This window comes from Stegodyphus dumicola, chromosome 4, assembly GCF_044657685.1.
Source record: "Stegodyphus dumicola isolate Sdum_Otavi_A_Nest chromosome 4, ASM4465768v1".
NCBI lineage: Eukaryota > Metazoa > Arthropoda > Arachnida > Araneae > Eresidae > Stegodyphus > Stegodyphus dumicola.
The window spans coordinates 235,606,690-235,620,584 of NC_140771.1; the positions used below are offsets into that span (position 1 = coordinate 235,606,690).

The window sequence follows — 13,895 nt, forward strand, 5'->3', positions numbered from 1 at the left end:
ATTAAATATATTTAATACTAAGTCCTTTAATTATTTGCCTCCTTGAAACTGAAAATTAAATTTTTTTTTCCAGGCATTTCTACCATATATAAATAAATATCTTTTGGTATTAGTAACATGGCATATGAAACTTAAAAGATTTGTTTCACTAATTTTACCAATATCAGCATTAACTTTTCCAGTATTCAACTTTTATCTGACACTAAAATAATAAATTGATTCATGTAATTTATTTATTGATTATGCTAAATATATATATATTTTCTCAGAGGAAATAATATACTCAATAATCCATTAGTAAATAAATTATATATATATAAATCAAGCAAAATTGAATTATGAACTTAAATTTTGTGAATATGTGCATTTCAATATTCTACGTATTATACGATATTTTATATATTAATACGCAAATACTATTGAGATCTTTCTAATACATGTAATTTAAACCTTCGTTCATTAAATATATATATATATATATGTGTGTGTGTGTGTGTGTGTGTGTGTGTGTGTGTGATGTACCAGCTTTAGTCGTAGCTTAAATTATCAGACGATAAGTTTTAAAACAGGATCCATTTATTATTATTCAGTAGAAATAGCAGTTACAAAATCAGATATCCGGAGTAAATAAAAAGAATTACTAATAACTTTTTGTATGAAGTTTACTGCATCGTAACATTTAAGAAAAATATTTAATATATTATTAATATTCTTTTGCGAGTCCTTTTATAGCCTCTGGAAAGGCGGAGCTTCCAAGAAAAGACGTCAGCCAATCCAGTTCGCTTTAAATATTTCCAGAAAATTCTATAACTGTACGTGTAGAAAAGGCGTGTAGTATATATATATATGTAATAATAAATTTTTAATTTTTAATTAATAATATTTTTAATTGGTCTTCAGCAGCGTGCTCTTAATAAAAACTCTGGATACGCCCCTAGTCTTTATAAATGGTTATATTTCACACACAACTCAAAGCATTTACTAATGCTTAAAGCAGAAACTTATTTTAAAGAACGTTTACGTATTGCCTGTGTTTTATTAATACGTTGTTAAAAAAAATTGAGAAAGTAGATTTCCGAAAAGGCTGTTTCTACGAGATCATTTAACCATATGGCAACTGTTTCCGTAGTATCCATAGCAACGTGCTTTCAACAAACTCATTCGCTTTTGAGCAGAAATAAGTAGAATTTAAGTTTCAACTTCTTGGTTTGCAAGACATAACGGTAAGCGAAATTTTAGAAAATAAATAATGAAATAGGTTTACGTAATTATATATATATCCTTTGCATAACTTGTTTTCCTTAGGGAAGTGGGTAAGGTTTACGTTCTGAAACTATTATGTAATAATTACCTTGAATACTTTTGACAAAATAATACGTTTGAATGGGTTATGACCAATGGGGAAAAATAATAAAGGAAGCTTTTAGATGAAAACATTAATTACGCATTGTCTTTCTAACTCCCGAAATATAGTTGTAAAATAAATTTAAGTAATTCGTATTATTAAATTTGTCTAATATGTTGTATGGAATCTAGTATTAATTAGAATTGCACGATGTTAACATCGACTATGAATAAGATTTTAACAGTTCTTATCTTTTTCTGTTTTCTTGTATGTATTCTGTGAAAATAACGTAATGTATTTGAGTAAAAATATACGTTAATCGATTAAAATAAAAACTGCATACTTAGAATGATTATGGCAATGAAATACAAAAGTAATGATATATTTATTGTCTATTTCTCTTCCAGAAATAGTATACAAAATTTTACATTTTTGTTGAATTGATACGCAGAGATACCATAGTAAAGAGCAATTTTAACTCCAGTGTAAACAATTGAATGGAAAAATTTACTTCTTATACATTTACGCAATATTCCATAATTAAGGAATGATCAGGATATTTACGGCAGAAACAAAAACTACCAAAAAGTGCTTGTTCTATCTATACTGATTAATGCCTAGCATTATCTAGTTTGGTTTGGTTTATTTAATTACAGCAAAGCACTTGAGGGCTACCTGGCTAAGAAGAAGGATGCCTTCGTAAAGGACTTCCTGAGGGAAACTAAAGTCAAGTCTTCACCCATGGGGAAAATCACGAAACCGCCAATGCAGCCAGCCCGTTAGCCGGGATTCGAATACCGGTGCGAACTAACAGTGTTCAGCGGATCTGCCGCTGGTGGGACGCCAGCCCCATCTGCAGCTAACCAGTGGCTGGCTCGATAACACCACTGACTATTAGTAGTTTATCTGATTAACAATTAACAAGCTGCCTGCATGAGGTTTTCCCTGTGTGTAATAAAAATATAAATCTGTATCCAGTTCAAAGTCCTCCACGAAAGCATCCGTTTCCTATAGCAAATAGCACTTTACCGTGATTAGTTAATTCACAAGATTCATCTGAGTTAAGTAGTAACCTCTCCTGCTCTGCCTTTTTTTACTTCCTTGTACGAAGTAAAAAAGGAAGTATTGTAATCGGGAAAATTTCCCGAAACGAATTAGAAGACTGATTTAAAATGTATTCAGAGGAGATTCTTTCGTGGTATCTGTACGTACGTACGTATGTATGTGTCTCGCATAACTGAAAAACGAGTAGCCTCAGAACGTTGAAATTTGTGTATAGGACGCTATAATATGTAGATGTGCACCTCTCTTTTCGGTTGCAATCGGCCGCACCAAAAGAATATATATATATATCCACTCTGTTACTCGGCTCAGTGAACTCGGTAATTTTTATTCTTATATATTGGTAAATTGTGCATTTTTTGCTTTAAAAATTATTGAATTATGTTGTTCTTATCTTCTAGTTAAGGTTTTTATGCCTTTAGTTAATCTACGAATAATAGTTGTAGAATTATCAACAATTTAACAGTTGTTTAAGTGGTACTAAGCCTAACAAACCCGCCATTTGTTTACATTGTTACTCCTAGCAGAATAGTGAACTAAATTAGTTTCTGCACCTTCAGTGTCTTTTTGCCGAGTTAGACCAAAATAAACTTCAGTTTTTGCGCCGAAAATCTGTCTTCTTACCCGCCGGCCGAACTGCTTGTTTTTGCATCGGAACTTTAATTTGAATTGTAAAAACTATTTTTTAAACTGTTTTGACTCTAATTGGTATTTTATGTTTTTCTGTATTTTATAATCTTTATTGAAAATGTTTTGAGATTTTGTGTATTTTTGCAAATTGAGAACTGAATTAACTAAGTGAGAAATATATCTTTAATGAAATTCGAGGAAATGAGTTTAAACGAAATGCAGCTAAAATGTGTATAATTTAATAAGTCATACAAGGAAATCATGTGGTGACCCCGTCAGATATTTTTTCATGTAATCGGCGGCTCATAAACTCTAATAGCCCACCAGCGGCCGAGCGGTAAAGTCGCTGAACACTGGTAGTTCGGTCCGAGGTTCGAATCCCACGAACGGTCTGGCTGCATGGGCGTTTTCGTGGTTTTCCCCATGTGTAACGTGTATACGAGCCAGTTTCCCTTAGAAAGTCCTCCACGAAGACATCCTTCCCCTTAAGCAGATAGCCCTCGAGGCTTTGCCATAATCACACACACACACACATAAACTCTAATAAGTATGGTTCAAGATGGTGGCGTGAGGTGCAACGTTGGCGTGTATTACATCATTTTACACCGCCCCACATTCTTTAAACTATTTTTACATATGACATCCAGCATTTGGGTCTACAAAATCGTATGTGTGGTTAACTGTGAGATGATCATATCTTGCTTATTTCAAATCCTATGTTTTATATGCTTTTCAACAATAAAATAATAATAATAATAATAAAAACTACCGTTTGCAATATACTTTTTTTCACTCGCTCCAAGTTAAGTTTTAACTGAGCGATCCGAAACGGCTACAAGAAAACATTCATTTGTTTCTCTACATGGGCCTCCAAAAACCCACTGCGGAGGAAGAACACGTCCAACATTACTCTTTCTTCTTCTAAAAATTAAGTACTCTTTCTTCTTCCGGAGAACGGGTCCGAGGGTCTCCCACCTCTCTTTCCCTACCACCAACCTCTGGAAAGCACTTTCGGCTAGCCGCATATTTAGAGTGCATCGACACTATACATTTACAAACATCCAAACTTTCTACGGGATTTGAACCTAGGCCCTTCGGTACGGTAATCACCGATGCTAACCACTGTACCGGTTGGGCGGCACGGAACAGCAGTAGTTTGATCTACGTTCGAATGCTATCGAAGGAGTTCGTTGTATGGATGTTTGTGTGTTTTCTCCTTGTATAACGTAAGTATGAACTAATCATTCTAAAAATGTCCTCCACGGAGGCATCTTTCTTCCGCCCGAGGCAGATAGGTCTACTTTGTCTTAGCTGCCATTCTGAATAATAAAATCGCAGTTAACTGAGTTAGCCAAATGATTAATTTTATAGGATAGGTGGAAGTTATAATAGAAGTAGTTCTACATTCTAAAAAAGTGTATAAAAAATAAACGCGTAGTTTCGAGTTTAGTTAATTTACTCTTAAGGTCAAAGGAAAAGAAGACATACGTGTCTTCAAGCATGAAAAACTGTATCCTTGTGGAAATTATACCCTAAAACATTTTACCATTTCTTTACATTCAAAACTGGGGGGGGGGATAAAACGTAGATTACGTGCTATGCATTATCAACAATAATACGGAAATTTTCAGTCAGCTGTCTATTGTAACCACGTTTGTCCTTCCATTAATAGATGCTGAGTTCTGTTCTTAATTAAGATACGAGTTCTGAATGTGACTCAGGACTTAATTACTCTTAGTTGCCAGAAACGAATAATAAATAATTAAAAAAGAATGAATGATTTCAAATAAACAGTTAGATAAATAAATAAACGAAGTCGGGGGGACACCCTTCCCTTCACAAAGCGTAAGTATTATCATCATTATTCAGTTCTACGCCCAATCATTAATTGAAATCAGCTAATTATCTGTTGGAGAATTTACATATTCCACTTAAAAACTCTGGAATATATGCATATATGACAAAAAAATCGGGTAAGAAAAAGTGTAAACTATAATTAGCAATAATTTCTTTTTCTATCTAATTAGGTATTTTTTTGACAAATATTGAGTCAAATAAAAAAAATGACCCCTTTCCATCCTTAAAATAATAACACCTTTGTAATAAATATCTCTAAACTGCGCCATTTCAAAACTAATCCGAATCATATGATTCTTACGCAATTCGTTTATGACTACTTCTTAACGTAAAAGAAGATTAAAAATAAGCTACGTGCGTTGAATGCAATATAACAGTAAATATGATGCCTTAACAATATAACTTAGTTAAATCGGTAGCCCAGAGGATCATTGGTCGGTTATAAATGGTCCAAATGCAACCTGCCTTTGGAATCTCCCAAAATTTCATGTCCAAACTATGAAATCGGTGTCTAGAAGTCGGAAATGTTCGGAGAAATGATGAAATGGAAATACTAAGACCAGGAGATGGTCGTAGGCATATAATAATACAAAATGGGGACCGATATTTTAAAGTAATAAGCGGAAGAAACCGCAATATGAATGTCACTCTTTTGCAACTGTACCTTCTGAAGGCTACTGGCACCAACGTAAACTGTTCGAAGTAGAAGCCATAGTTTTGGTTTGTGTTTCTTTAACAGCGGGTCAGCGAACTGCTGAAAGAAGTCGAGCCCATAAAGATCTCAGATGGAAGGGAAATGAGTGGAGTAAAGTTCTCTTCAAAGGCGAGTCCCTGTTTAGTGTGAAGTTTGACATGGTGGTCAACATTTGGAAAGAATGTAACTCTCGGTATAATTCTTTATTTGTGGGCGAAAGTGTTAGTCTGCCAATGTGTTTGCAGTACGACTTATACATCATTAGAAATGGATACTGACGATATAGATAGAGATGAGATCTCCAGACCCTTTGTGGTCCCTTTTGCTGCAGCAATCTGGAATGAATTTTTTCTCGCGGATGATAATGTCAGGTCATATCGTGATCGATTTCTGAAAGACTTCTTTTTGACGAGGGAATCCTTCGAATAGATTCGTCAGCGTGTTCCCCAGATATGAATTCTCTTTAATTTATACCTCACGGTAAGCAAATAAGGAAAACTTATTTTCTATAATTCGGTTTAATTCTTTAAGTTTGGCTGGGAACTCAAGCTGGTATTACTATTCCTTATAATCCTCATCTTTTTCAATTGTGACGATGTTGAGTTTAAGATTTAACACAGTTTGATTGTCGAGTTTGTAAATTATGGAGCCACGCAGATGGTATAGTGGCTAGGGAAGCCTGACGGCGATACCGAAGAGCCCGGGCTCCAATCCCGGAGAAGGCATGGATGTAAAATTGTCTGTCCCCTCATAGGAGGTGACCGCCTATTAGGTGCCTCCACAATAAAATAGCCACCACTTCTGGCCAATGCCGTTATTGGCAAGTGCCCACCATTGGGGAAAAAAATTGTAAATTATAATGTAAAACCTAAAAAGAATAGGATGATTTTTTGGCAATAATTTCTTCGAGATACAATGGCTGAGATTTCTGATTTTTTTTCCCTATTACAGTATTCATATTGGTTTGCTGTTACATCAAAGTGAATGGCTTCTGCTATCTTAAATATTATGTGCTACCATATACAGACGTGCTGCGATTTACCTACATAAACTTCTTGAATTCTGAATTGTTGACTAGCAGACACGCAATTTTCTTCCTGACTTTAGCCATGTTTTCTTTTATGAATTTACTGATTTGGAGCAGTTCAGTTTCTGGTAATGAACTTTTATTCCAGAAACTAAATTTAATTTTTCTTAAATTCACTCAGAAATGGAATTAACAAAATGGTGAATTTTTAATTACGTTGCCTGATGATAATCAATAAATAACATATCAAAATCATTCTCCCTATTTTATTTTTGTCCCTTACTTATTAGGATTTTTGGAGGGAGGGGCAATGAAGGTTTTCCTTACTTGTTTCCCATGAAGTATAAGATAGGTTTAAAAAAAAAACCAGTATAATTATTTCCGATACTTTTCCGGTATTGGAACCTGATTCAGAAATGTCTGCATGCATGCATGCATATATGTATGTATGCTCTGTGTATATATACATGTATGTATGTGTGTGTATACATATGCATACTTATGTACATTTCTGAACACAGTCCCGAAAATATGAAAAAATACCATATTTCCTTACACATATATAGTGTATACATATCCTTTACAATAATAATCACATAAGTTTAATATCTCATTATGTGTTTGCATTTATTAAATTTAACTTTAGTAACCTTCGTATTCAGATTTATATGTTAATAGGCATCTAATTTTTGTATGCGTTAAAACGTTTTTTTTTTTTTTTTTTTTTTTTCATTTCCATTTTGATTTCCAAATGCTTCAGGATTTATATCAAGCTTAAATGTGATACATGAAGGAGTTTCAGATTTCATTTTTAATTATATGCCAAAGTAAATGGGAAAAAGAGTTTAATAGATACAGAAAGATGCACATTAACCTAGTAATATCTTTGATGAATCGTCTTTTTTATTAAAAGATTTGTCATAACACATCGTTAACTGTTGTATGCCTTTTGCACAGAAATTTCTTTGCCACTAAACCAACCTTGCCGCATACTTTGCGAAAAATCATCAATCTTCAGATATTTCTCTGAGCTTTCTCATGGATCTATTCAGCGTTTTTGAAACTTCTACGTTTATCAACGTTATATATGTCTCACTAACTACGCAGTACTGCGCCAATTTTGAGGGGAAATAATCCGGGGATACTATCATGTCTTCATATCGATGAAGTTCTTTTCTAGGTAATTGAAGGAGTTGTATTTTCTTCTCTTTATCGAGGAGGAACTCACCAGCGGCCGAGCGGCGAAGTTGCTTATGAGTTGTAGTTAATGTAGATGCAGGTTCAAATCTAGGCGAACGGAACGGTTGCACGAGAATTTTTGTGGCTTACTGCATGTGTAACGTGACTCCTTAAAAAAGTCCTCTATGAAGTTATCCTTTTCGTTAGCCAAATAGTAATCTCATTCTCTCTCAAATAGTATTCCGTAATTCAAATAACCTTAATCATTCAAGGAGGAAAAGATATAAACATCAAAGAATGTAAATAAATAAATAAATAAAAATAAAATTCTGCAAAAAAATGAGTGATCTTTAACTAAATACGACTGATGTTCCTAGAGCTTTGTAAATCTCGATTAAAGCATACGATATTCCCCCCCCCCAATGGCGGGCCCACAGCCGACTTCAACTTGTCTACAACTAGGACCAAAAGTGGTGGCCACTTTATTATGGAGGCACCTAATAAGTGTACCACCTTTGCCTCCTATGAAGGGACGACGGACAGTTACAACGATGCCTTCACCGGGATTCGAACCCGGGCTCTTTGGTATCGCAGTCGGCTCCCCTAACTGCTCTACCGTCAAGGCGGCCGCATAAGATATAAAAATTATTAAATGCCTTGAAGTCGTTATTTCATGTATTTCGTGTGTTGATAAAATAGAAAGCATTCATTACCATACGAAAAAAAAAAAAAAACTTTTATTGCAACGCGATCGAAAAAAATAAATGCACAATTATATCTTGAATTAAATCATTCCTTTATTAGACCCCGAGTGGTAAAGTTGCTGAAAACCGGTAGCGCTGTTCGGAGTACGAGTCTCAGCGAACGGGTTGGCTGCATAAGCGCTTTCGTAGCTTTCTCCATGTGTAAGTAAGTACAAGCCAGTTTCTCTTAGGAGGTCCTCCACGGAGGCATCGGGCCGACCAGCGGCCGAGCGGTAAAGTCGCTGAACACTGGTAGTTCGGTCCGAGGTTCGAATCCCGCGAACGGGCTGGCTGCATGGGCGTTTTCGTGGTTTTCCCCATGTGTAACGTGTATACGAGCCAGTTTCCCTTAGAAAGTCCTCCACGAAGGCATCCCTCCCCTTAGGCAGATAGCCCTCGAGGCTTTGCCATAATCACACACACACACACACACACCCACGGAGGCATCATTTCCCTTAAGCAGATAGCCCTCGAGAGTTTTGCCATAATTAAATAAACCAAACCAGAAACCTTCCTTTATTAAGTAAGTGCACAGGCCATTAATGTCTCTACAGGCCATTAATTTACAACGAAAATATATCACAGAATTTTTTTATATCATTTTAGCGTTGTAGTTTTAAAGAACTAATTCTTAAACTAGGCCTGTCGTAATCGCTTGATATAAAATTGTTTCAGTGTTAAATTGAAACTGCATAGCAAGATCAGATCGCATTTAAAACATGTATGACATTTTTTTTTTATAAAAAAAAAAAAAAAAAAAAAAAATACATATATTATTTTAACCTTTGGAACTTTAAGTATAAACTCTTCAAGGTGTTAGATTACAATCAGAAGTTTTCAGCTTCCAATTTTGAAAAAAAAAAAAAAAAAAAAACTGTTTAATTAGTATTATTTTGCATTTTTTACAATTCCTTTATGGACGATGCATAATCATGTAGAAAACTAGAATTGTCTGTTTTAACATTCAGTTTTCATTCGCTAAATCGTTAAAGAGCACAGCAACAACAAAATGTATGTATATATATATTTCTGTCGTTTTGAATATACTATAACAATTTTGTAACTACAAGTATAAAAATGTAAATTTCATTTAGAATAAAGAAGCCATTTTTTTCAGGTATTTTATTACTGGAAATATGGTTTATAGGCATTTGCTGAATTTCTGGCCTCTTGTGCCCGCTGTTGATATGCAAGCCGTCTATTCATCTTCCAAAGCAATTAGTAGTGAGAGCTGCTCGTCAACAAACGTAGATGAACCATTTCTTAGTTACAAGAAACACTGTGCATGTCTTCAGGATGAATCTTTTCAGGCAGAGCAAAATAAGAAAGAATTTAATTGCTTAATATTTGGAGACGGCCTTGGTTGTCTCATTAAGACAATGGCACGCATGTTTCGTCATGGGACTACCCACATGAATCTGTACGTCGCTGGAACCCTGCCAGAATCTCTAACTCGAACAATTTTACTTCTGACATTATTCGGAGATTCTTCATTGAGTTTGTTAGAAAGAGCCGAAATGTTCCTCGAAATTATGGGGAATACTTTCATTCGGTCTACGACATCTCAATACATCATAAATAAATCTTCACAGATCTTGGAATCTATAGCAACATTAAACCTTACTTTCCCCATTGTTTCTATAGATCACTTAAAGCAGAGTGATATCGATGAGATAGTCGGTGTTTTGACATACTTGAAGGCAAGTGGTTGTCCATATGATATTGCGAAAGCTTGGGAAACTGCTCTGCGTTCATACTTTGGTCCGAGATATGATAATCGAATAAACCTTTTCGATTACCATTTCAACATGAAGCTCTCGGATTATAGCATCATTAATCTGAAGAAATATCTCGAATGGAGAGAAACGGGAATAGCATTTAAATTTCGGAAAGCAAAGTATAACTTTCCAAATAAAACTTTACGAATTCACGGAAAACCATCTGCGAACAAAAGTCTACAAAGCGATCTGCAGTTTTCGTCGAGTTTCTTTGGTGATATCACAACTAGTCCTTATTTAGTTTTTGGAGTGGAAAGTGGAAACAGAGATTTATTTGAAAAAGCTAACAATGAATACATATATACCAGCGAGGATGTATCTAAATTTAATGTAATCGATTTCATGGATGAATTTAGCTCTCTCATCAAAGTTTACACTAGTGACAACTTGAGAATTCACATTTTATCCTGCGATAACATTTGCCGATCTCGAAAATTTGAAAATTATTTTGATGGTGTTTATATTACTTGTGACAAGACAAACGCTGCTCAAAAACTTCTTCCGCTCGTTTTGAAACCAAATGGCGTTGTTCTTTTCGAAACCATTCGAAATGTTGTTAACTCAACCAAAGAACAGAAGTTGAAGCATTCTGAAGAAATAATTCGTTTGGCTGAAAGCAGTGGCTTAGAATCAGTAGATAAATTATGGGACGATGAAGGTAATTTCAAAGCCTTCATATTAAAGGATAAACTTAGATATGTCACTTTTTAGGTGACACAGATGCAAGCAATGCATATAATTTATTTATCATTTTCACATTTCTAAAAAAGTTATTCTATATTCCTCAGTTCAGAAGAAAACTATAATGCATTTAGCTTAATAAATGATAATGAGTTATAGTGCAGTGCCTCAGTAATTCCTACTTATACATAAAAACAGAATGTTTCCTTTACGTTTATATCTAGTCACATAAACACCAGTTAACTGATAGACTAGAAATTCAGCGTTTAGATAACCAGTAAGTTGAGTTGGAAAAAAGATCTTGCATTGCTTCTTACATTTTAAACCTTCTTCGACATGAAATTAAAAAAATCGGGATGGGCAAATATTCCTAAAAAAATAGGTAAGTTTTTCAGTTAGTAGGGAAGTGTGGCATAGACGCTATAAATGCCACACCTGTTTGACATTCAGCTTCAGATGAGACAGAGTTACAGAGTGATGAAATTCCATGTTGCGATGTTTTTATGACTGAAAACGGATATTTACAATCTAAAAACTGTGAGTTAGTTTATATGTAACATCCCTTAGTCTGTTAGAAGGTTGTATTATTATATTTGCATAAAAATATTATACTTGCAACATCAAAAAAAAAAAAAAAAATCTGTGCATGATCTATACCAGCCACAGCAGCCGTTGGGTGCTGAAGATAGCTAGCGGATATAGGTGCTATTTGGTGGCTAATTGGAGACGGACTGGTACTTCTTCCATTTCTACCTCTACCTTCACTACTTGTACCTATTATAGTCAAGCTAAAATATGGTATATAGTGCACATTAATTCTGCATTAACGGCAGATAAGCTAGCACCGGTTAGATTATCTGAAAATTACTATTTTATTTGATAGCTACTTCATCGTAGCTATTACATCTACTCATCTACGGAGGCGGATATTACAATTACTCTATTTACAAATTACCAAGTTATTTGAAGCAGAACCTTAAAAATTCGTTTTTGAGTTTGAACACTAATCAGATGGATCTCTTGACAAAGTATTGCAACTTTTGAAAATTTCATAACACAAGGTGAATCATACATGAACTGAGTTAGCAAAATTTTAACATGATAAACATGTATCACACATTTATAATTATTGCAGTCCCAACATACACAGTAAAAAAAGTTTCATGTAGAAATTTTAGGGGGTGGGGAAGTATAACTTTCTAATCTAAGTACACTCTAACTAATTAAAAAACTCATGTATCCATTAAACTAAATATTTTGTCATGATAATTTTATATAAATAAAAGAAATTTCTGCAAGTTGTTTTACGTGAATCATCTCACTGTTACGTGAAGTAAATTCTGTAAATAGTGCTACGCTAATAAAAAGTAAATTATGTAATAATAATTATTGCTAACAGCTTAACAAACTGTCAGCATTATATCAAATATTTTTTTTTAGAATTTAAAAAGATGGGTAACCATTATTAATTAGAATGTAATACCGGTAATAATTATAATCATTATAAGTTCTAAAATGTTGAGTTATGAAAAGCCCAAATCACTGAATTTGTAATTAATCACCTCAAGCACTATTTCCTTTACTTTAAAACTAACTTTTATTTTTATAAACTCTAAAAAGCTTAGAAAAGATTATGTAAAGATTGAAATATTTTGCACAGTCAGGAAAATAGCGATGTTTCGAGCAAATCTGAGTAAATGCTTTAAAATCAAAATAACAAAAAGCAGATAATTGAGAGGTTTTGGATTTTTGTATACAATCAAATCTTTCAGAATCCCGTAAGTAGCACTCTTTCATGGCAGATTGGAACCTCCAAAGGAGTAGAGAATTTCCAGCATTTTGAACAGAAAATAAGTTCCTTACGAAGGCAGTGTACAATTTTTCAGCAGTTTTGTGTACTGAAAGATGAATGATTTCAGAAAAACACACATACACACACCCTAAAAACAGCTGATGGGGATTATTCAAATGAGCTTTAAAATATTCAAATACTTGAAACTGAGGGGGAATGAGAAAAACTTTAGTTTGATTTTGTAAAATTTTAGTTTATCGAGATTAGATACTTGCAGTTGACTGCGTGCCAAATTAGGGAGGAGATTTCATATCAGACCTTTCTATCTACTCAACACTGTATTCATGCCTATTAATTTGAAAATTATGCTAATTAAAAACAAAACGCTTTTATTAAACTGCTCTACACATATATGAAATTTCGATAAAACGCAAAAATGAATTTTGAGCCCAATAGCTGTTAGTCGCGAAACACGACTTGACGGTGTTTCACTTTAAATTCGAATTTATTGCCATTTGGCAAAATGTAAAATATTGACAATATGTACTGCTAAACCATATTAAACTTCAATGCAGCCCCTTTTCCTTTAAAATCTGAAATCTTTCAAAATTTATTTATTTATTTATTGAAATCACCACGGTAGTTGATTATGTATATTATAAAACCTGAGCTTTTTAAGCTGAAGATTTTTTTTATGTAAGCAGGTATTATGTGCTCAGGGCCAGGAGTATGTTCTGAATATAATGACTTAAAATATTAGTATTCCAAACATAATAATAAAATCGTACTGTAATGAATTAATTGATAGCAACAATTCGATAGATTAATCTGATAAGTCTATCAGTTATAGATAGATTAATCTGATAAGGAAATAATACCTTCAGTGTATATTAAGAAATGATTTAGTTTATGCGCAATGATATTTTCAAGTTTCTAACTTTGGAGATGTAATGAAAAAGGAGGAGAAGAAGAGACATGTTCTTCTTATGTTACCCTAAATGTGATTGCAGGCAGAACAAAACAGTTAGCAGAATTTCGATTATTCGAACTTCGATGAGTCGAAATGAATGTTTCTCTCAAACTAAATGGATTCAAAATTAATGTTAT

At 33.8% G+C, this 13,895-nt stretch overlaps 2 protein-coding genes across 2 annotated transcripts in view; one reads left to right on the forward strand and one right to left on the reverse strand.

Annotated features, from left to right (window-relative positions):
- LOC118183801 (uncharacterized) overlaps positions 1-13,895 on the reverse strand; it is a 141,287-nt gene that overhangs the window by 41,143 nt on the left and 86,249 nt on the right. The gene's annotated exons all lie outside the window — the stretch shown is intronic.
- Dnaaf3 (Dynein axonemal assembly factor 3) lies at positions 1,105-12,267 on the forward strand. The gene is made up of 2 exons (XM_035353409.2): positions 1,105-1,223; positions 9,655-12,267. Exon 2 carries the CDS (start codon positions 9,674-9,676, stop codon positions 11,024-11,026), a length of 1,353 nt encoding a protein of 450 aa, XP_035209300.2. The 5' UTR covers positions 1,105-1,223; positions 9,655-9,673; the 3' UTR covers positions 11,027-12,267.